This window comes from Condylura cristata, unplaced genomic scaffold, assembly GCF_000260355.1.
Source record: "Condylura cristata isolate star-nosed mole 26May11 unplaced genomic scaffold, ConCri1.0 scaffold00016, whole genome shotgun sequence".
Classification (NCBI taxonomy): domain Eukaryota; kingdom Metazoa; phylum Chordata; class Mammalia; order Eulipotyphla; family Talpidae; genus Condylura; species Condylura cristata.
In genome coordinates, this window is record NW_004567117.1 from 7,722,934 (window position 1) to 7,744,240 (window position 21,307).

Consider the following 21,307-nt stretch of genomic DNA (forward strand, 5'->3'; position numbering starts at 1 on the left):
AAAAGAACTTCAAAATTGAGGATGTTCTGGCCAATAATATCCTGGCCTTACAACAAAGTAGAATTTTTAATATTTCCCATTTGATTTATTTTTTTTGTCTTTCTGTGATTCAAAAATTATCATAGAAAGGAAGCAGTTCCTTTCCCCTAAACAAAAGATTGTTTCTTGTATTATCCACAAATCTCAGGTTGTTGACCAATTTAACTGTAATTAGAAAGGAAAATCTGATAATGATATCAATTTCTAGAACTCTTGTTGATACTTACAGTGATGGTAGATGCTGTAACAGTCAGAACTTTGAAATCAATGATTAGAAATTTGTTTGAATTAATGATCAAATTGGGATTTCCCAAAGTACCTCTGACAGTCAGATAATTCTGTAGATGAAAAAGGCACACCTTAAACTTTGGGATGTAAGTCACCTGATGTTGTCTCCATTAAATAAACTGTGAAACGGTCATTTATGCACTGATTTCCTTAGTTTGTGGGTGCCCTACAGCCACAGTTAAATTTATAAATTCCTGAGCTGTATCCTCAAAAATCTTCCCTGAAATTATTCATCCTAAGCAATTCTTAGGATGCCAGATTTAGAGAACCACAAACCAATGAGAAAATCAATGACCTGCCTGAAGCCTGTCACTGAGATCTGACCTTTCCTGGAAGAGTTCATCCTCTCTTACTTTCCCATTTGTCCTCAGCTTCCATACACTATACCATGATTAGGTGAGTCCTTTTCTTCATTATGCCCCTAGTGTCGCTCAATTTAGGTCTTTATAAAGAGAAATTGGTAGAAAATGTGAACTTTGAACTCATAGCAGAATTTGAAAAAAGACTTTCTGACTGGCTATATGTGAGGACATTTTTTTTTTAATAGTACTTGCATATTATACTTTTTTTTTTAAAGATTTATTTGTGCATACAGAACTGGGGTACATGCCAGAGGCTCAGGGCGGCGAGAGGCCTCACCAGAGACAGAGTGGGGTACAGAACAGGCAGATCGACGAAGTACACTGCTGAGGGGAGCAGCGGGCGGGTCAGGAGAGGTCTGCCACGCCATGTGGTCACCTCCAGGGGCAGGCGGGAATCGAACTCATGTGGAAGTGGCTTTAGTTTCTCAGAGCTGCACTTTAACCAGCTGTGCCACCAGGGAGGGCCGCATATTATACATTTTATCCTCATATTTACCCTATGAAATGTACCTGAAGGCATTTCTATTATGATTTGAAAGATGAGTTAACATAGGTGAGGGGGTTAAGAGGTTGCTCATAGAACCAGATTTTATCCTATGTTTACTGTAACGTCTTAAGGAATAGGAAATGTGGATTGTCTCAATGTCCTTAGTGCCTAGCATCTTGTTTGGACATAGCAGGTGTTTAGTAAATGTTTGAATGTCTCCATGTAACTCTTCTTTGCAGTCCTCGCCCTCCAGAGAAAAGACAGAGAGGGGAATCAGGAGAGAGGTTGCTTGATTACTCTGAATCCTGACACAGAGGAGCAGGAGGTGGGATCTGCCTGCTCTCAGTTCCTGATTTCTGGGGTTCCTAAGAGATAATAGCTGTAAATACATTGGGTGGGACAATGAAGTCATGAAACTACATAATTTGTTATTTTGATCTGATCCCTATACTCTTTTAGAGTATCTAGACTCGAGTTCACTTTTACATATACATTACTTTGTCACTAGTTATGAGATCACACTCATCTCTTCACTTGCGTATCTTGGCTTCATTCTAAGTTGGTCACTGTAGTTCCTGGTCCTATATGGGGCAGCTATTGTGCTATGAGAGAAGTCTGCTCTGGGTGTCTAGTCTGCTTCATGAGGCTCATTTTTGGTTTCTGTCTAGTATCAATTATTTTTAAAAGATTTTATTATTTTTTCATAGAGCTGGGGTGCAGGCCAGAGGTACCTAGGGGTGAGAGGATTCATTAGGGACAGAGAGGGGAGCAGAACAGGCAGATCGACTGACATACACTGCTGAGGGGATCAATGGGTGAGACAGAAGAGGTCTGCTGCACCATGTGGATTAATTCCATGCCCAGGGGTAGAAACTCCTGCTGCAGTGGCTATGGATAGCTTCATAGTGCTGAGACTTAATCCCTGTCACCATCAGGGAGGCCCCTGCAGTCTTTTTGATGTGGGCCATTCTCATGGGTATGAGGTGGTATCTCATTGTGCTTTGACTTGAAATTACCTAATAATAGACAATATTGAACATATTTTGCCATGTACCTGTGACCATTTGTATGTCTTCTTTGGAGAAAAATGTCTATACAGATCTGCCCAGTTTTGTTGTTGTTGCTGTTGAGTTGTATGAGTTGCTTATATATTTTGGATATTAACCCCCTGTGGACTTTGATGTACTAATTGCCTGTTTCTTTTTTATCTTTAAGATTCACTGTATTTATTTATGCATACAAGAACTGGGGTATAGACCAGAGGTGTTTTGGGGTTGGGGGGGAGGGAGGTGAGAGAATCACCTGACAGAGAGGTGACAGAACAGGCAGATCTACTGCAATACACTGTTGAGGGGAGCAGCGGGGAGGGGGGGGGAGACAGGAGAGGTCTGCTGTAGCAGGTCAAGGGTCAAACTCCTGCCCAGAGTTGGATAGAGCTGAGACTTTAACCCCTGTGTCACCAGGGAGGCCACTAGGCTACCTGTTTCTGTGGTGGTTTCCCTTGTTCTACATAAGCCTTTTAACTCAATGCAGTCCCATTTGTTTATTTTACTTTTGTTTCCTTTGTCTTTGGAGTGAAGTCTCCCAAAAACATCTGAAGACACTTTGCCTGTTTTCTTACATGTACTGCATTGTTTCAGGTTTTATATCTAAGTCTCATCATTTGGAGTTAATTTTTGTATCTGGTGTTAAATCATTTTTCTTTGCATGTATCTGTCCTATTTTTCCAGCACCGTTTGTTGAAATCAGTTTTCTTTCTCCACTGTGTGGTCTTGGCTGCTTTGTCATAAATTAACTGTGATATGTGTGAGAGTTTATTTGTAGGCTCTCAATTCTATACCATTGGCCTGTCTGTTTCTGTTACAATACCTTGTTGTACATTGTTTTAATTGTAGTGCTTTGTGGTATTGTTTGAAGTCAGAGCATGGCCATTTTTCTTCTTTCTCATATTCTTTGGTAATTCCAGGTCCTTTGTAGTTCTGTAAAATTTTTAGAATTATTTCCTTAAAAAAAAGTCACTGGGACTTTGACAGGTATTGTGCTGACTCAAAATTGCTTGAGGTAAGGTGGCCATTTAAACAGTGGTTATTCTTTCAATTTATGGCATGGCGTCAGATATCTTTTTGTATTAGTATTTTCATTTCCTCTGGATATATTCCCAGACGTGGAATTGGTGAATCATATTGTAGTTTTAATCTTAATTTCTTGAGGAATCTCCATGTTGTTATCCATAATAACAATGTACAGTCTCCTCAGCAGTGTTCAAGGGTTTCTTCATATCATTGCCAACAATTCTTATCTCTTACCTTTTTTTTTTAAAGATTTATTTTCATTTATGCATACAGAACTGGGGTACAGACCAGAGGTGCAGAGTCAGTGAGGGGATTCACCAGAGACAGAGCAGGTAGCAGAACAGGCCAACTGAAGTACACTGCTAAGGGGAGCAGTGGGAGGGTCAGGAGAGGTCTACCTTGCCATTTGGATTACCTCAGGGGCTGGGTCGAACTCATGCTGAAGTGGCTTTAGCTTCTCAGTGCTGTGCTTTAATCACTGCACCACCAGGGAGGGTCCGTTTTACAAATATTTTTCTCTGTTGCGTAGGTTTACTTTGTTGATGGTTTCTTTTATGAAGAAGATTTTCAGCTTGTTATAGTCTACTTTTCATTGTTCATTTTATTGCTTTTATGTTCAAAAAATCATTACCAAGACTATGTCTTTACTCCTCTGTTTTCTTCTATGGGTTTCATACTTCGGTCTTGCGTTTAGGTCTTTAATTCATTTCCAGTTAATTTTTGTGAGTGATATAAGATCGGGGTCCACTTTTATACTTTTACATGTGACTATCTAGTTACCCCAGTCTCTTCCATCCAGTTGCATACTCAATGGAGCACTGATCTGGAATTTTGTTATTTTTTAAAGATTTTTAAATAAATTATACATACAAGAGCCGGGGGTGGTAGGCCAGAGGTGAGGGATGTGAGAGGGTTCACCAGAGAGAGTGAGGAAACAGAACAGGCAGATCGACTGAAATACACTGCTGAGGGGAGCAGCGGGTGAGAAAGGAGAGGTCTGCTGCGCCATGTGGTCACTTCCCTGCAAGGTGGGGATTGAACTCGTGTTGCAGTTGTTGGCAATAGCTTTGTTGTGCTGTGTCTTTACCCCTGCACCACTGGGAAGACACCTGATCTGAGGGTTTTGATGCTGCCAGTTAAAGCTTGCTGAGATATAGGGTAAGATACATGAAATTAGCCTCTTACTGTTGGGGGGAGAGGAGGTCTTGAACAAGCTCCACAAATAGGTTTTATGGGCCCTACCCCACCCCAGGCCAAAGAGATCCCAGACAACAAGTACTACAAATCTCATAATGTCATCACCATTGAAGGGAGCATTTCTGAAAACTGAGGGTGGAGTTAGGCAGCCAGGCTTGGTATAACCAGAGACATTGGGCCTGGGGGTGCTTGGTTTTTACTGGCTTTCAGTGTGGTATTGCGCTTCTAGCTCAGTGAAATTAGTAGGATGCATTCATCAATCTCTCTCTCTTTTCTCCCTGAGTTATTCCTTTCTTCATTCCCCCTTCTTTTGTAAATAAGCCGGTTATTACCCTTTATGTGTGCCTGCAATGGAGTCTCACTATAAGCCCCTTGTAAGCACCGTGCATGGCCAGGCAGCCTCTTTACACTGCGCTTGCCCTGTAACACTATGACACAGAGCTAACAAATACTTTCAGAGTCTGGGTTTATTTCCCTTCATTTCTTTTACCTTCTGAATTATCACTAAGGAAAAAAAGACATAAAACATCTGATCTTGCTCTTCACTTCCTTTTCTATTTCCAGCCACCTGTTCTCTTTTTCTAATTAACCCCAACACAGTAAAGTGAGCCAAGAGTCTCATGATTATGTAAAAAGGTATAATGAAAGAAAAACCACATGTACTAGAATTTTGCCCAAGGGAAGTTTATGGTTGGAGTTTTGTATCTTTTGGCCAATTAGAGATGAAGTAATAGTGTCTTCTTATTTCTTTGCTTCAAAAAAACTAAATGATTTTATATGTATTGTGTAGTTTAAGCATGAGAAAGCTGAGGCATGTTCATTGGAACTGAGGGAGACTGAGACGGGATTCACACTCTGTGCTTTCAGGACAGTTTTCTCACAGCTCTGGCTATGACCATGGAGCAGTGGAGAGCTTACATGTATGATCACAATCATACAAGAGAATGTTTCAAAGGTGAATTGAATATACAATAGTGGACCCTGAGTGTCTGAACCACATAGGTTGGCATGAATATGTTCTGAGATGTTCGCATCCTTATATTCTAGGCTGAATCCCAAAAGAACACATTTTTCAGAATGTAAGTCTGCCATTAAGCAGCACATGATGAGAATACTTATACATGCAGGATTTATAAACACATGCAGAGAGTTTTATTGGCAAAAGTTTGCCAAATAAGAACAAAATCCCTGAGATTATCACTGGACCCAAATGAAGGGACTTTCTTTTTACATGAACTTGTGAAAAGCACTTGTAACCAAACAGAGAATTGAGAACTGACCCTTGAGCTTATGGGGACCCAACAGGAAGAGAGAAAATGTGAGACATTTTGGTGTGAGCTTTCAAAAACGGTAATTGACCTACTTATGTGTAGCCTGAAAATTGGAGCAGCCTTTCTGATATTCTTACTCCAGTGCGCTTTCTTTTCTGTATTTTATGCAAAGGACTTGAGTTGGTGCCAAAGGAGTGTCTCTTCAGCTGTTTCCTCCTATGTTTGAACTCTAATTGCAGCAAAGCAGCAAAAATATAGCAAAGAATGCCAAGAGCAGGAAATTAATGGGAGCAGAGAGAGGGAAAGGAGGGGGGGGGGTCCCCGGGGGAGAAAGAAGTGATTAGAAAAGGAAGGAGAAAACCAGGGTCACCATCATTTGTTGAACAAATATTGAATGTTCACTATGAGCTAGGCCCTGGGGACAGTGGAGTCAAGCAGGCAGGGCCTTCGGAAGCTAGCGCACCAATAAGGAAAGATGCACAATGAATTTGATAAGCAGATGGATGTGTTAGCTTCACTTCTAACAGCTGTGCTCCACTCCCTCCCATTTTTTAAAGGATTTACTTGTTTATTTATGCATATGAAAACTGGGGGTACAGGCCAGCAGCAGAAGGGGGGAGAGTGAGAGGATTCGCCAGAGATAGAGTGGGGAGCAGAACAGGCAGATCCACTGAAATACACTGCTGAGGGGAGCAGCAGGTAATACAGGAGAAATCTACACCATGTGAGTCAGCCGCCTGGCCAGGGATTGAAATCATGGTTAAGTGGCTGTGGATAGTTTCATAGTGCTGTAGCTTAACCCCTTGGGTTCCCCAGGAAGGCATTAACTCCCTCCCATTTTTAAGTAGGAGCTGCATATCAGTATAAATATTTCCTTCTCTGGATTAGTGTTAGAATGCTAAATGCAGTGGTCTGAAGTTCACTATAGAAGTCTTACATTTTAGACAAAGACAGGCCAAAATGCATACAAATCCCAACTCTTTAATTTTGTTAACAGACATATCACATAACTCAATTTAAGCCATATTTCTGAACACTTTACAAATATTAACTTGTTTCATCTTTTTAACCTTTTGAGAGTGGTGCTATTTTTAATCATTTTATAAATGAGGAAACTGACTTGCCCAAGTTCCATAATGTTATGGACTGAATGTCTGCTTCAGAAATTCATATGTTGAACTCCTAATCCCCAGTGCTAATGTTTGGAGTGGGGCTTTTGAAACGTGACAAATTCATGAGGGTGAAACACTGGTGAATGGAGTTAGTGACCTTAGAGATCCCAGAGAACTCTCTAGATTCTCTGTCACATCAAGACACATGGGAAGCCATACTTGGCCAGGAAGCAGATTCTCTCTGGATGCCAAATCTGCTTATGCCTTGATCTTGGAATTCCGCCTTTAGAATGATGTGCCTGAAGTAACCTTCAGGTGAGAGGGGCAGTTTCCATTTCAGCTGCAGTGGGAGCCAAACAAGGTTTTGATCAGGTAAATGACATATTGAATTTCCTTTTGTGAAGGTTTGGGTGGGGGAACAGTGGGAGGGTCAATAGAAAGTATACTGTGGTAAAGCCATGTTTGATGTGGGAACAAAATCCAGGTAACAAGTGAGGGTAATAAAGTGGGCTTTATTTCAAAGCCCAAATTACAAAGTCCTTGCTTTTCTGAGGATGAGGCATCAGCAGGAAGGGGTCATAGAAGGGATTCCAGCAGGGTCCAGAGCAGGCACTGCTAATCCCTGCTCTGGGACATGCAAAGTGGTATCCCCAGTGAATGGCTGCACATAACATTGGGGTGATGATCTTTCACTTTTAAAAGCTGAGAGTATTGATTCTTTAGCTCATACTTCTTGAAATTTTTGTCTTAAATAATATTTTACAGTGCTTACACTTATGAGAAAACCTACATACCCCATCCTTTTTGAAGGTAAAACCTTGGCCTGTCTTGAGCAAACCTCAGATTTAGACATATAATGAGCAGCAATTTAGGAGACGGTAGACTCTGAGGACAGATGGTGGAAGGCTTCTGATTCTCTACCCTGGCTTGGCCGGTACCCCTGTTCTGTCATGGGGAATTAGTTTACATCCGCCTGATGTCCTAAGGGACAGCAACACTGTATTTGCTCAACATATTTCCTGTTGTTGGATCTATCTCATAACTCCTGCAACTTTCCAAATGTGTATGGAAGCTGTGGTGAGTCATCAAAATTCAACTCGTGGCCTCTCTTTGTCATTGTGTCATGAGAGATATCTGAAATATGTTGTTATTACAAAGGAATCATCTTCAAAAGGCTGGAAGCTACTCTTTCCTCTGGTTAGACCTCCTGAGATCCTTGTTATATACTCACACCCTCCAGGGGTGAAGTATTACAACTGAGACTTTAGCTAGTTAAATTCTAGATTTGTACTCTCTGATGACTTGTCACAGCTGGGAATTTGATTTCTTCTTAAATAGAGAAATTGGGATTTTGAGGATTGTACTGTTCATTTTATTGAGAACATTATGAAAGGGTATTTTGTGTCTTTAAGGTTTCCTTTAAAATGATTCATAGAGCTAATATCAGTTCTCTCCTCCCTCCCTCTCTCCCTTCCTTTCTTCCTTTCCTCCTGCTTCCTGCCTGCCTTCTTACTTTCCCTCCTTCTTCCTGCCACCCCTCCCACCCTTCCCATGATGGCTAAGAAAGGAGAGCATGTGGTTAATTTTGCCCAGGAGCTGGGAAACTTTCATTAAATATTTAAGAGACCTGGTAATTTGGTCAAGTATATTTCATCTGAATGAGGATAGGAAACCTCTGGACTGTCTTTTCATCCATTTAATAACTCTTGGGAGGATGAAGTTATAAATGGCCTTGCAAGAGTTTTTGTGGTCGACAAGCACCGTGAGTATGCTATTCTAAGTGTTTGATAAAATAAAACACACCTTTGGCTCCTGAGTCCAGAAATCTGTGTACTAACACTCACTCTCTCTTTCTCTCTCTCTCTCTCTCTCTCTCTCTCTCACACACACACACACACACACACACACACACACACACACACACACACACTTTACTTACAGACTCACATATCCTCTATCTCACAAACACACAAGACTTCCAAGATCAGTGTGAATGAACAGTTCCCCTGTTCCCACCCTCAGGCGGCTGCAACTCTAGAAGCCGCCACTAAGGGGCAGCAGAGGCAGCAAGACAGGAGGGCAGTGGTCGAGCAGGAGGTGACTGGCCATGGAGGATGGAGGTTTTCTTTTGGGTCTAGCATTGTCACTTCTTTTAATACACAAGCCCAAGTGGTACCTACTTTTACAAATACCTGGCCCCCATATTTCAGAGTGGCTGTCGGGCTGAGTGCCCCCAAGAATTTTCCTTCCCTTCATGTTTCTGGGGTAAAAATACAGGAGTTTAGGCCAGCTGGGTTTGATGACTCTGGGAAGAGAGGATGGCTAGTTACATGGTCACTCTAGGGAAGTGAGCTGATTAAAGAGGGGGAGAAATCTGCACCTGCTACTGATGACATAAGAAACTGGGAACTTGGGGAAAGTTTGGTTTTTCTTTTGAGGAAAAATAGAGGAAACTCTAGCTAAATGCAGCAATTCATGTAGTGTTTAAAACAGCCTCGTAGGTCTCTGAATTCATAATCCAGTCTTAATTGACTTGTTTGTTTTCCAAGTGTTCAGAAAATTAATAACAGTATATTCATAAGATCCCCTCACTGCTTCAACATCCTCAAGTGAAAAACCTTTGTCCATGTGTGCGCTTCTGATGGCAAAACCCACTTAGTTGAAGATTGCCTAATTTATCAATTTTTTTACCCTCTAGTGTTGTATTTTGTGTTGTGTTTTAAGAAATATTTGCCTACTCTCAATGTAATAAAATACTTTTCTATGTGATCCTCTAAGAACTTAATAGATTTTTTTTTTTGAGTAGTTTCTTTAGAGAAGTTTTAGGCTCACAGCAAAATTGGGGGGAAAGTACAGAGATTGCTCATATATCTCTGGCCCTCACACATGCATAGCCTCCATCATAACTAACCCCCAATTAGAGTGTACATGGATGAACCAACATTGATACACCATTATCACACAAAATCCATAGTTTACCTTTAAAGTTGTAGATTTTGCTGGTTTGGACAAATGGGTAACATATGTCCTCCACATCAATAATGTGGTATTTTTCAAATATAGATGCGAAATCTCTGCAGAACTAGATTTCCTTATTCTTCTGTATGGATGAAGAACTAGTTGGCCCAGCCCAGCTGCTTAAAAATAATCTTTTCTGGGTCTCCCCGGTGGCTGAAGGGGTTAAGTCTCAGCACTGTGAAGCTATCACCAGTCACTGCAGCATGAGTTTGATCCCTGGCCAGGGAGCTGACCCAAATAGCACAGCAGACCTCTCCTGTCTTAGCCACTGCTCCCTCAGCAGTGTGTTTGAGCCAAACTGTCTGTTCTGCTTCCCACTCTGTATCTTGTGAATCCTCTCACCTCCTGTACTCCTGGGCTATACCCCAGCTCTTGTATGCATAAATAAATCTTTAACGAAAGATACTAGTCTTTCCCTCAGCGCTCTACAGTGTCATGTTTTCATAAATCAAGTGACCTTGTTAGTGGAGAGCCTGTTTTGCACTCATTCTATTTTTTCTTTTTGTACTATCCTATTTTGTTACTCTATTTTTTCCATCTTTGTGTCAATCTCATTCTTTCTTAACCACTCCAATTAATAACAGAAAGCGATCGCTTGTAAATTAAGCCCTCCCCTTTGTCCTTGTTTTCCAAAATTACCTTTGCCTTTCTTGATCAAAACCTCAAATTTGATTTCTCGATTAACATTATATTTTCCTTTTCAAATTTTAGTGGCATAATTCCCATGCCTTTCCTATGGAAAAGCCACACACACACACACACACACACACACACTCTCTCTCTCTCTCTCTCTCTCTCACACACACACCCTGCAACCTAGAGATATAGTATAAGTTGAATTATCAAAATGTTCTAAAGTAATGGAATCATTCTTCAAGATAAAAGCTAGTTCTGACACTGAGCCAGTGAGGTACATGTCTGCACTGCCTCCGGAGGCCACAGAATGAATCCCTTGCCTTTCTTGTCAGCCTTTCCAAATTTCGAGGTTTGCTCTAAGTCCTGTGTGTTCCCACCTCAATTATATAACTCTTGCCAGTGTCTCCAGCTGGCACATGTAGCACAGATTTGGTGACTGCAGCTTTACCCCCTAGAAAAAGACCCAAGTGCACTCAGCATCCCCGGACCTGCACCTATTTTCTGTAGCCTCAACTCCAGGTGGCCCCTCTCACTTTGCACCCCCCATGCCGCCCTCCCCCCACACACACACACACACACACACACACACACACACACTTCTGCTGCCTTCAGATCCCAGCAGGGCCCTGATTCTATACTGGGAATTCCACAGAGTTTGAACTCCTGCTTCTCTGTCTTCCTTAGAGATCAACTGCCTTGTTGATCTCTAAGCCCCCAGGGCAGGCCTTCTTCCCTGAACCACAGACTACTAGGTCACTCCCCTTATTTTGTGCTTCCTGGGCCTCTTCAACAGCATCTTTCACAGGTCAAAATTACAAACCTGCTTGATTACTAGAGCAGCACCTAACTTGTCCACCAGATTCTAATCTCTACTAAGGCAGAACCCACATATGTTTGTTCAAAATTTTGTTTTATTATATATTTTTAAGATTTATTTATTTTTGCATACAAGAGCTGGAATCTAGGCCAGAGGGGCAGGATGGTGAGAGGATTCACCAGAGACAGAGTGGGGAGCAGAACAGGCAGATGGATTCAAATACACTGTTGAGAGGAACAGTGGGCCGGACAGGAGAGGTCTGCTGTGCCATGTTGGTCACCTCCCTGGCTAGGGATCCAACTTTACTGTGGTGGCTGTGGATAGCTTCACAGTGCTGAGACTTAACCCCTTGCACCACCAAGGAAGCCTTTGTTCAATATTTTAATCTCTAATATCTACCCTAGCATTTAGATAGTTTCCATATTTGTTTTGTAAAGGAATGCATGCATGAATGAAACACTTTGGTGTAGTGGCCTGTGGTACTCCCCATGGTACCAAACATGTTGATACTCAATAGCTATCTGATTTGTCTTAACCTTGTTGGATTGAGGATTTTTTTTTTTTTAATGCATACAGAACTGGAGTGCAAGCCACAGGTATGGAGGGTGAAAGAATTCATCAGAGACAGAATGGGGAGAAGAACAGGCAGATCAACTAAAATACACTGCTGAGGGGAGCAATAAGTGGGTCAGGAGAGGTCTGCCACACCATGTGTTAGCTCCCTGGCCAGGGATCAAACTTATGCTACAGTGGCTGTGGCAGCTTCACAGTGCTGTGCTTTAAGCTGTTGTGCCAGCAAGGAGGGCCCTGTATTGAGGATTTTGATTAAGAAATCTATATTGCTTATGAGTATAACTTGCCACATTCTAAAATGGCATGCAAGTCATTGAAGACAGAGTCAAGGGTATTTCTTCATGTGCTGTGCTTTACCTGGCAGTGGAGGTGGTGGCAATCATAGGGCATTGCTTAAATATGACTGAGAAGTGCCCTCCACCTGCCAATCCCTGTCTTGCCTTCTGCGTCTCGTATCTACGTTTGGAAACCCTAAAATACTGCTTCTGATTTTGTAATGGTACCAACCGGCATAGTTTGGTGGGTTAGCAAGCTGGGCATTCAGAAGCTGTGCATTTCCATCCCTACGAAGTCACTTAATTTTAAGTTACTTAGGAGAAAAGCTAGGGAGCCAGAATGGCTTCATTGGCAGTTGCTGTAGAAAGGAGCAGAGTCTAACAGCTGGTCCTTCATGGAAAATTTCTGTAGTTACAGAGCTGTAAAATAGATGATTATTCCATTAATAAAGGGCCTAGAATTAGTTCTTGTGCTCTGCGTTTCATATGCTAGTCATTGATGAATGATAACACCGGCTTAATAGTCCCAAGCACTCAGAGAGGAAGAGGGACAAGTAGGCCTTGGCTTCCATCTGCAGCCCTGCGCACTGGAGCCCTATCCTGACCTGACTGGGATTTCTATAATGTGTGCTCACGGTGCTCCACTGGGAAGAGAGACACACAGTTTACGATACACCTCTGCCACCCTCTGTGGATCAAGGGGAAATAAGTAACCAGATTCTGCTTCAAAATGGGAACACCAACCTTCCCTAAGCCCATCTTTCTGGAGTGTAGTAGAGCTAATGCCATTTAGCTTGTTGGGGGATGGATGTTCCTGTGGTCATTAGCAACATGATTTTTATGACTACCAATAAGAAATTAAGACTGATAACCTTGTTGTGGTTGAGTTCCTCAGATACTGCCCACTGGGGAGGTGAGAGTGACGCTGGGCGAGGGATGCAGAGCAGAGGGTTATCTATGAAGGGCTGATCCTGGGCATGGCTGGGTATCACAGGGAAGCGTGACCACAGGGAAGTCTGGGAGTGTGTGGTGTTTTTGAAGCAGGTAACGATTTGAAGCAGAGAGACACTGAGGACAAATATATTAGACACCAGTATATTTACATTGGGCATTTAGAGTTTAAAGTTTAAAGTTAATGAAATCAACTCATCATCTTTTAAGAAATACCAGAATGATTCTGTAAATGCTAAATAGAATGGAGACATTTGCCTAATTTAAAACTAGGCAATCGGCCACTAACAACATGTAGGTGATTTATAATTTCAAATCAATTTAAAGTACATAAGTAAATGGTGAGACTGAGGATTTCTGTGGCTGACTCTGCTGTTGGGTGGTAACACACTGAACACACTGTGCTTACATTAAGTGTCTCCACCATGTTGTTCTCAAATACCCTGTCTTTCAAGTGAATGCTATAGGGGCATCAGTAGGTTATGATACTGGAGAAGCTAATCCTGTGGATGCCTGCTCTGCCCACATGCCTATCAAAGCAAGGGGCCCTGGTGATTCCTTCCTCCTAACAAGTGACTTTTCAGCTCTTTATTTATTTTTGCAGAGAGAGTTGGAGGGGGGAGGGGGAGGACTCAATAGATACAGAGTAGGGAGCAGAACAGGCGGATCTACTGAAATACACTGCTGAGGGGAGCAGTGGGGGAGACAGGAGAGGTCTGCTGGCCATATGTGGGTCAGGTACCTGACTGGGGATTAAACTCAGACTGAAGTGGTGATTGCACTGAAACTTAACCCCCGGTCAACCAGGGAGGCTGGAATTCTCAGCTTTTGACCCCAACTTCTTCAGTCACAGTTGAGTGACCCAAAATGAGTCAGGAGTATTCAATGACTGGCCTACGAGTTTGCCTGGCAAGAAAGTGCTTTTCTTTAAGGGTGTGCTAAATCTTTCATGTTTCCTCTCATAAATTTCAAGTGTAGATATGCCAAGAGTCAGGCAAGTAGAACCTTAGCGGAAATGCTTTCAGAAAGGAGAGAATGTGTTAAATCATCATGAAACGTTACAAATCATAAATAAGCAGAAACAAAAGTAAGCATGCACCATGAAGTTAGGAGACTCTGGAAGAAAGGGAGGGCTGGTAGCTGGTAGCAGCAGATGGATTGTGGAGACTCCAATGGCAGAGCATATTCTAGATAATCCAGTTCCAGGAACTATATTGAATCCTTCCACTTTCTGAATATGAGGCTCAACTAAATATTTCCATGATGTCTGTTCTGTCTGTGACACACGTATTCCCATAGTAACTGCTTCCCACTCCACATAAGTCGAAGTCTCTTTGATTGTCAAAGAGCCCGACTCCTGAGTGTGTGCCTGTGGTTTGCATAAATTTGTTGTGCTGCTGTTGTCTGTGATGTGGTCTATGTGGCTTTCTTTCTCATCTTTCTTCCTCTCTTAAGGCTGGTCCCCATTGTTTCTGTCCTGCATTCTCTACAGTAGATACTCATGAACCAGAACAAAGTGGTCATGGTAAGCTGAAAGCTAAGCCAGACTTTCCAGCCACCAAGACTGTTCTAGATATCACCTTGCATACTATTTGAATTTGTGATCAGTTTATCTTTGTAAAGGATGGCTGAGGATGTGACAGGTTAGTTCCGATATTTGGCTAAGCCAAATTTAAAAGAGATTTTCTTTTTTCTTTGTATTGTTGAGGAGTTAGTGCTTAACTCCTTAGCATTAATTTCCTAGAGTCTTCCTTTCCCCATAAAAAGACAGAGAAGTTGTGGCATTAACAATGACATTTTAGAGTTAATACATATCTAGTTTAGCTCTTTCCAGAAGCAAGCATAAAACTTTTGAACTTCTTTTTTTTTTCATTTGTCCACTCTTTAAAAAAAAAAAAAAAGATTTATTTATGTATATAAGAATTGGAGTACAGGCCAGAGGTACAGCAGGTGAGAGGATTCACCAGAGACAGAGTTGGGGGTAGAACAGGCAGATTGAAATACACTGCTGAGTAGAGTGGGTGAGACAGGAAAGGTCTGCTGTACCATGTGGGTCAGCTCCTTGGCTGGGGATCAAACTTGTGCTGTGGATAGCTTCCTAGTGCTGACTAGGGAGGCTCCTATTTGTTCACACTCTTATACTATGTGATGTTAGACACAGCTCCCTGAGAATCAGATTTGATCTAATCAAAGCAAATACTCTATACTTTCAATTGCGTGGAAGTAACTTTTAAATATCCTTAATTACTTCTTTTTTTAGCATTAGAATCTCCCAGAGTTTTAGTAGGACATATGGCTGCACAGCTTGTGGATATGTTTCCCATCCTCCCATGTGGCTGTGTGTGGCCATGTGTGGCCATGTGACTCAGTTTACTCCATTAGAATGTGAATAGAGTGAGGCTTACAGCTTCTATGGCAATTCTTTAAATGGAAATTGTTTGTGCTCCATTTTTCTCTTTGTTTAACTTTCAGCTGGGATGTCGATTAACCAGTTCTACTCATGCAGTCAAGGCAATATGTTAGGAAAAGGGCAGATGGAAGTGAAGTCTGCAGCTCATCTATGCACTGGAGTGTCTCAGATGACCTGACAGAGCAATAAATATCTCCTCCTCGTATGAGTTACTCTGTTTTTTAGTTTCTCTGTTTCAGAGCCTTAACTTGGACTGCAACCCTTGCACAGGGCGGACATCTATAAGTGCTTCCTGGGCATCAGGAGCCACACTAAGTGTTGGGCAGGTATCACATAATTTTCTAGCAACCATCCTGAATTGGGCGCTTCTCGCCCATTTTACAGATAAGAGGCTTGGAGAACCGAGGTGACTTATTCAAGATCACATGGCTGAAGTGGCAGAAGGGACTTGAATTTAGTTCCTAAGTACTTCCAAGCACACATTCTCAAAGACTGTGTTTGTGTTTCTTGATAAGACAGTTTGCTTTTTTTCTAGAGACTATTCAAAGTATTTTTCATTGCTGCTTTAAGGGTTTCAGTCTGTCGTGGGCTCTAGGCCTGAACTTATTTGCTTGGTTTGGTGGCAATTGATTGCTCATTTTCTTGTTCTTTGGTTTTGAATAGATTCATCTTGTCTTATTTGTTAGATTGTAAATTCCTCAGGAGATGGTGCTACTGACACAAACGCTGAGTAAATGACACTATTATAGCCAAAGGGATAGGAGCTGCCTGGTCTTCAAAATAACTCAATATTCCAATGTTCACTTACATGTTTTTCTCATGGGCCTGTAAGTTCTGTTGCTAATTAAATAATCCTGGTGAACACCTCTACACATTTTAAGTATATTTTCAAGGTAGTAGCATATGTGTATACAGGAAATATCTGAAAAGATTATTTTGATTAAGGAATGATTCCCATTCTATTCGTCATTCTACTTTATTCAAGTGTTAGATTCATGGTTATTCTGCAATGTATGACTTAGTCATGAATTTGCTGCAAAAGAAAAGAAAAGCCAACGTAATAGTGACTTAAATGAGAGATTATTTTTTCTAACACAGAAGAGGCTTGAACTAAGACAGCTGAGGACTAGTATGGTGGTTGGGTCTTGGCAACTTTCTTTTTTTCTCTCATTTTAAAAGTATTCTTCTGGTCAGTGGGTGCTCCCACAGTGACAGTCATTGTCAGAGCTGGCACTGTGAGGGCATGGAGTGTGTAGAGCAGGGAGGACTTTTATCCGACAGCTTCTCAAACTTTTCCATTTTCAGTTAACATACTTCCACTTTTACCTCATTGATTAGAATTTAACTATAACTTCCAAAGTCCACGTTTTATCTTGTTTTTAAATAAGAAAAAAGGGGAAGAATCAATTTTGGGTATATGGCCTTGTTTTCTAATTAGAAAATTCTATCAGTCTAGATCAGGATCAGCAACCTATGCCTATGAACCAACGCTGGACTGAGTTGGTATTTTGTTGAAGAAAAGTTTGGAATAAAGTCATTTATGTGCTATCTATGATTCATTCCCGGCTCTAACAGTAGAGTTGCATCGTTGTTACAGAGATTTTATAACTCATGCACCTGAAATATTTGCTAGCTTGTCTTCTATAGAAAACGTTTGCCAGAGGCAGATTCTGATGAATGAATGTTTTCACTCCTTGATGTGCTATTATAGGAGAAGGTTGAATTTACTATGGGTTCAGTAATCTATATAATTATTTTTCTTCAGCCCTAATGAGATTAGGTTTAATAGGAATATATTTGACTGCAAGTAACATAAAACCTGGCTAATGGATTACACAAAATCAGGATTTTCTCGCTCCTAAAATGAGTGCAAGTGGATATGGTGATGGCACATGGGTGAATAGGTGGTGGGAAGCCCACAGGGATTACAACTGAGATGGAAAAAGGCACAAAATGATGTAAAAATAAGCTATTATATTATTAAAAATAAAAATTAAAAAAAAAAGAAGTGCAAAATAAGCCAGAAAGAAAAAGAAAAATACCAGATGGTTTCACTCATAGCAGGAGCATAAAGGATCATGGAGGGAAAAAAAATAATAATGAACAACTATATACCAGAGACATTTTACTGGGATGAAGTGGGGAAAGGGAGCAAAAATGGGGGGAAGTGCACTGGAATGTGGTGATGGCACAAGGGTGATTTGGTGATGGGAAGATTACAACTGAGATGGAATAGAGACATAATGATGTAAAAATAAAACTATTATATTAAAAATAAAAAAATTAAAAAAAGAAGTGAAGTCCACCACTGGTACAGATGCTCAGTGATGCCTAAGTTCCTCTTGCCTCCACTATTACGCCCAGAATGTTAGCTTTCATCTACATGCTGTCACTTGATGGCAGCAGCACCTGAATACTTTTTGCCTGCATCCCACAAAGGAAGAAGACAGAGCTGCAAAAGCCCAACAGAGACACAAATGCCTCCCTTTCCAAAAAACTTTCCTGGAGGTCCTCATTGATCAGGACTGTGTTTCATGACGATACTAGCAGGAGAGGATTGTGGGATGGTGAGAATATAACTTAGGAATATAATCAGGGCAAATAAGTGGAGATTGTCTTAATAAAGTGGGAGACAATAGTTGTCAGTGCTATAGAAGGCTCTGCACAGGGCTGTTCTAGGGTGTCCTGATAGTCTCACCTTTCCTCCCACCTTTCCTACCTCCTCTCTCCTTGTTACTGAAATTAATGTTGTCCATTTCAACTCTTTTGGCTAGGTGAGCAGGCTGGGAACGAGCCTGAAGAGGCAAAGCTGCAGAACGCCAGTAAACAGATTGTGCAGAATGCCATCCTGCAAGCCGTGCGGCAGGTCTCCCGGGAGAGACGACAGAGGAAAGACAAAACCGGAGACCACAGGGGCAGCTTCCAGCTGGGCGTGGGGGAGTTAACCAAGAAGCATGAAAAGAAGTAACACAGTGGACTTGGCTCTTGTTTGCTTGGTTTCCAGCCTTCCTCTTAGTATAGGATGTGTTGCCAATAAAGAAAACCAAAGTGTCATTGGCACATAGCAGTAAAATGAATTCGCACTAACCCTCGGCTGAGAAGCACTATTTTGAAAAAGTGCATTAGATGATTCTGTTTGTATTAATGCGGTGCCTCTGAAATCTAGTGGGGCTACACCAGTCACTGTCACCGCAAATGTAGTTTTGTAGCATAGTTTATTTTTAAAGTTTCTTTTTGAAAAGTTCTGTCTTATTTATTTTCTTTTGCCTTTATGCATTCTTTTTTGTGGATTTTTTTTTTTTTTTTGCTGAACTACTGAGTACACTATTATAGTCTTTATAATACTTTTGAAATGCAAAGGAGTGGAGTTTCAGTCACTTTCAAATATGGAATTGAAGCCTTTCATCAAGTGGGTGCAGGTCAAAAATCATATTAAGCAAAGGCAAATTCTAAGACCAAGTCCCTCAGGATCTCACTGAGGCTTAGACTTATGTAACTTTTTTAAGGAGGAGTTTAGTTTTTCAAGAACTCAGTCTTTTCATCTCAATTCTCTGAATTGTTCAATAGTTCAATAGTAGTTAGACCATGTGCAGAAATTCTTTGGAGATATTATGTATTTTTTTCCCATCTCAAGACTAAAATAGGACAAGTCCATCTATATATGAGTCTCCAATGACTCCGTTCTTCAGCAGACCAATGAAGAGCAACTAGGTTTATAGAACCCATCGTGCATACAGTAGGGTCTGATTTGGGGTGCAGCATCCTTGAAAGGAGCGCTAGGTCTTAGGCAAACACTGCACTGGCATCAGACTATGCATTTGCACTACTATCTTGCCAATAGAAAGTTTGCTATACACAAATTAGAATTCCCAAATTATGATTGCTTTTATGATATTATGAAAATCATATCAGGAATACTAGCACTTAAAATGGCAGCGCTAATGCATGAAAATACAGTGGGAACAATGAAATGAAAGTGTTGCTAGTTCAGTCACAGAGGTGTGTGTGTGTGTGTGTTTGTGTGTGTGTGTGTGAACTATCTCTATTGGGGCAGTATCACTTCTGCTCCTCTCTCACCTGGATAATCAGCATCTTTCTGGAATTCTTAAAGAGCCCCATTTCTTGGGCTTCACACAGGTATTGGGTTAGTGCTACGTAGGACAGAGGAAGAATTTGATCTTTGTTAAAAACTTTTAGTTTCAGAATGGCAATGTCTATATTTGATAACTTTTTAAAAATCAAAGTATCAGCATCTAGTGTGACAGATATGGAGATGTATGTACTCCTAAAATTCCAGTGTTATACTTTCCAAAATGAATATTATTGATAACATTAATAAAATGAATGAATGAAATGGATGAATGAAAACAATGTCTTCCCAGTTTTGTTAGATTATCTTACATGCTATACAGTGGAATAAATTCACAGGGAGAATGACTGCAGAAGGGAGCTACACTAGATAAATAAGGCTTATTCAGAAATTCTTTTTAGCAGAGATCATAACAATGACAAATGAGTTTAAATTAACCTGAAGTTATATAGTTGATGTGATATCATTGCATAACATAGATAATTGGAATGAAGGTATTAAGGGAAATTATTTTACTCAGTATCCACAAACAAAATAAATGCAATGCTTGTATGTCAGTGATCTGGCCCTGAGTCTAAAATGTCTGAAGACAACCAGTCTTGGATCTCACTGTCAAATGGCAGAAACACACATACATGCTATCTTGTCTACCTAGTATGTCTATGATTATATTTCGAGGCTCTTTGGAAACATCTGTTTAACCATGGTATCTAAATGTTATTTATAAATAAAATATCCAGCTTTGAAATACATTACCATTTAAGTGAACTTTTCTATACCCTACTGTTTGACTCATTTTATTATTTTGAAGATTTATTTATTTATGCATATAAGAACTGGGGTGTAGGCTAGAGGTGGGGAGTGGGGGTGAGATAATTCACCAGAGATAGAGTGGGGAGCAGAACAGACAGATCTAATGAATTACACTGCTGAAGGGAGTAGCGGGCAAGACAGGAGAGGTCTTCTGCACTGTGTGGGTAGCTCCTGGTGAGACTTTCACCCTTGAAACACCATGGAGGCCTTGTTTGACACATTTTATATGTGGTCTTTTCATATATATGGCATCACAAAGCATATTTTCCAAATTCCTAAGGTATAATAACTCGAGAAAGGAATTCTTAAGGGCCTTTATTGTAACTAAAGAGAGTCATATGATGATGATTCTTGTGCCTTAAATGGAAAAGGATGTATGATAAGAATGATCTCAGAAAGTAAAAGCAAGTGAATCTGAAAAGTTGAGTCTTTCATGATCTTTCTGAGATGGGAAGTCTGCAGCAAGTAACAGGCATGGATAAGTTCTTAGGATTAAAGAAAATGAGGCAGCACTTGTACTCAAGAGTTAGGTGTCATAGTTTAGAATCCCAAGAAAGCCCAGCCATAAAAATAAATGTATCTGCTAAACATTTATATCATTCTTAGTATGGGATTAAGAAGTTTATTTGGCATAAGTGGGCTTCCACCTCGTTAGAATATTCCTTAGTTTTGTGTTTTAGGAATTGTGGGAACACTTTTTTTTAAGATTATTTATTTATGCATACAGAACTGAGGTACAGGCTAGAGGTGCAGGGGTGGTGAGAGGATACACCAGAGACAGAGCGGAGAGCAGAACTGGCAGCAGGCAGGTCAGAAGAAGTCTGCCGCACCACGTGGATCACTTTGGGGTGGGGATCGCTAAAGTTTTTAGCTTCTTAGTGCTGTGCTTTACCGCA

General features: G+C 40.9%; 1 protein-coding gene across 1 annotated transcript in view; it reads left to right on the top strand.

Annotated features, from left to right (window-relative positions):
* Positions 1-20,350, top strand: part of LOC101624643 (chromosome unknown open reading frame, human C18orf42) — a 47,655-nt gene extending 27,305 nt beyond the window's left edge. Inside the window, exon 3 of the mRNA XM_012725757.1 lies at positions 18,283-20,350. Within this exon, the coding sequence (XP_012581211.1) occupies positions 18,283-18,476 (194 nt within the window). The 3' untranslated portion in view covers positions 18,477-20,350. The remainder of the gene's footprint in view (positions 1-18,282) is intronic.
* Positions 20,351-21,307: the final 957 nt, after the last annotated feature.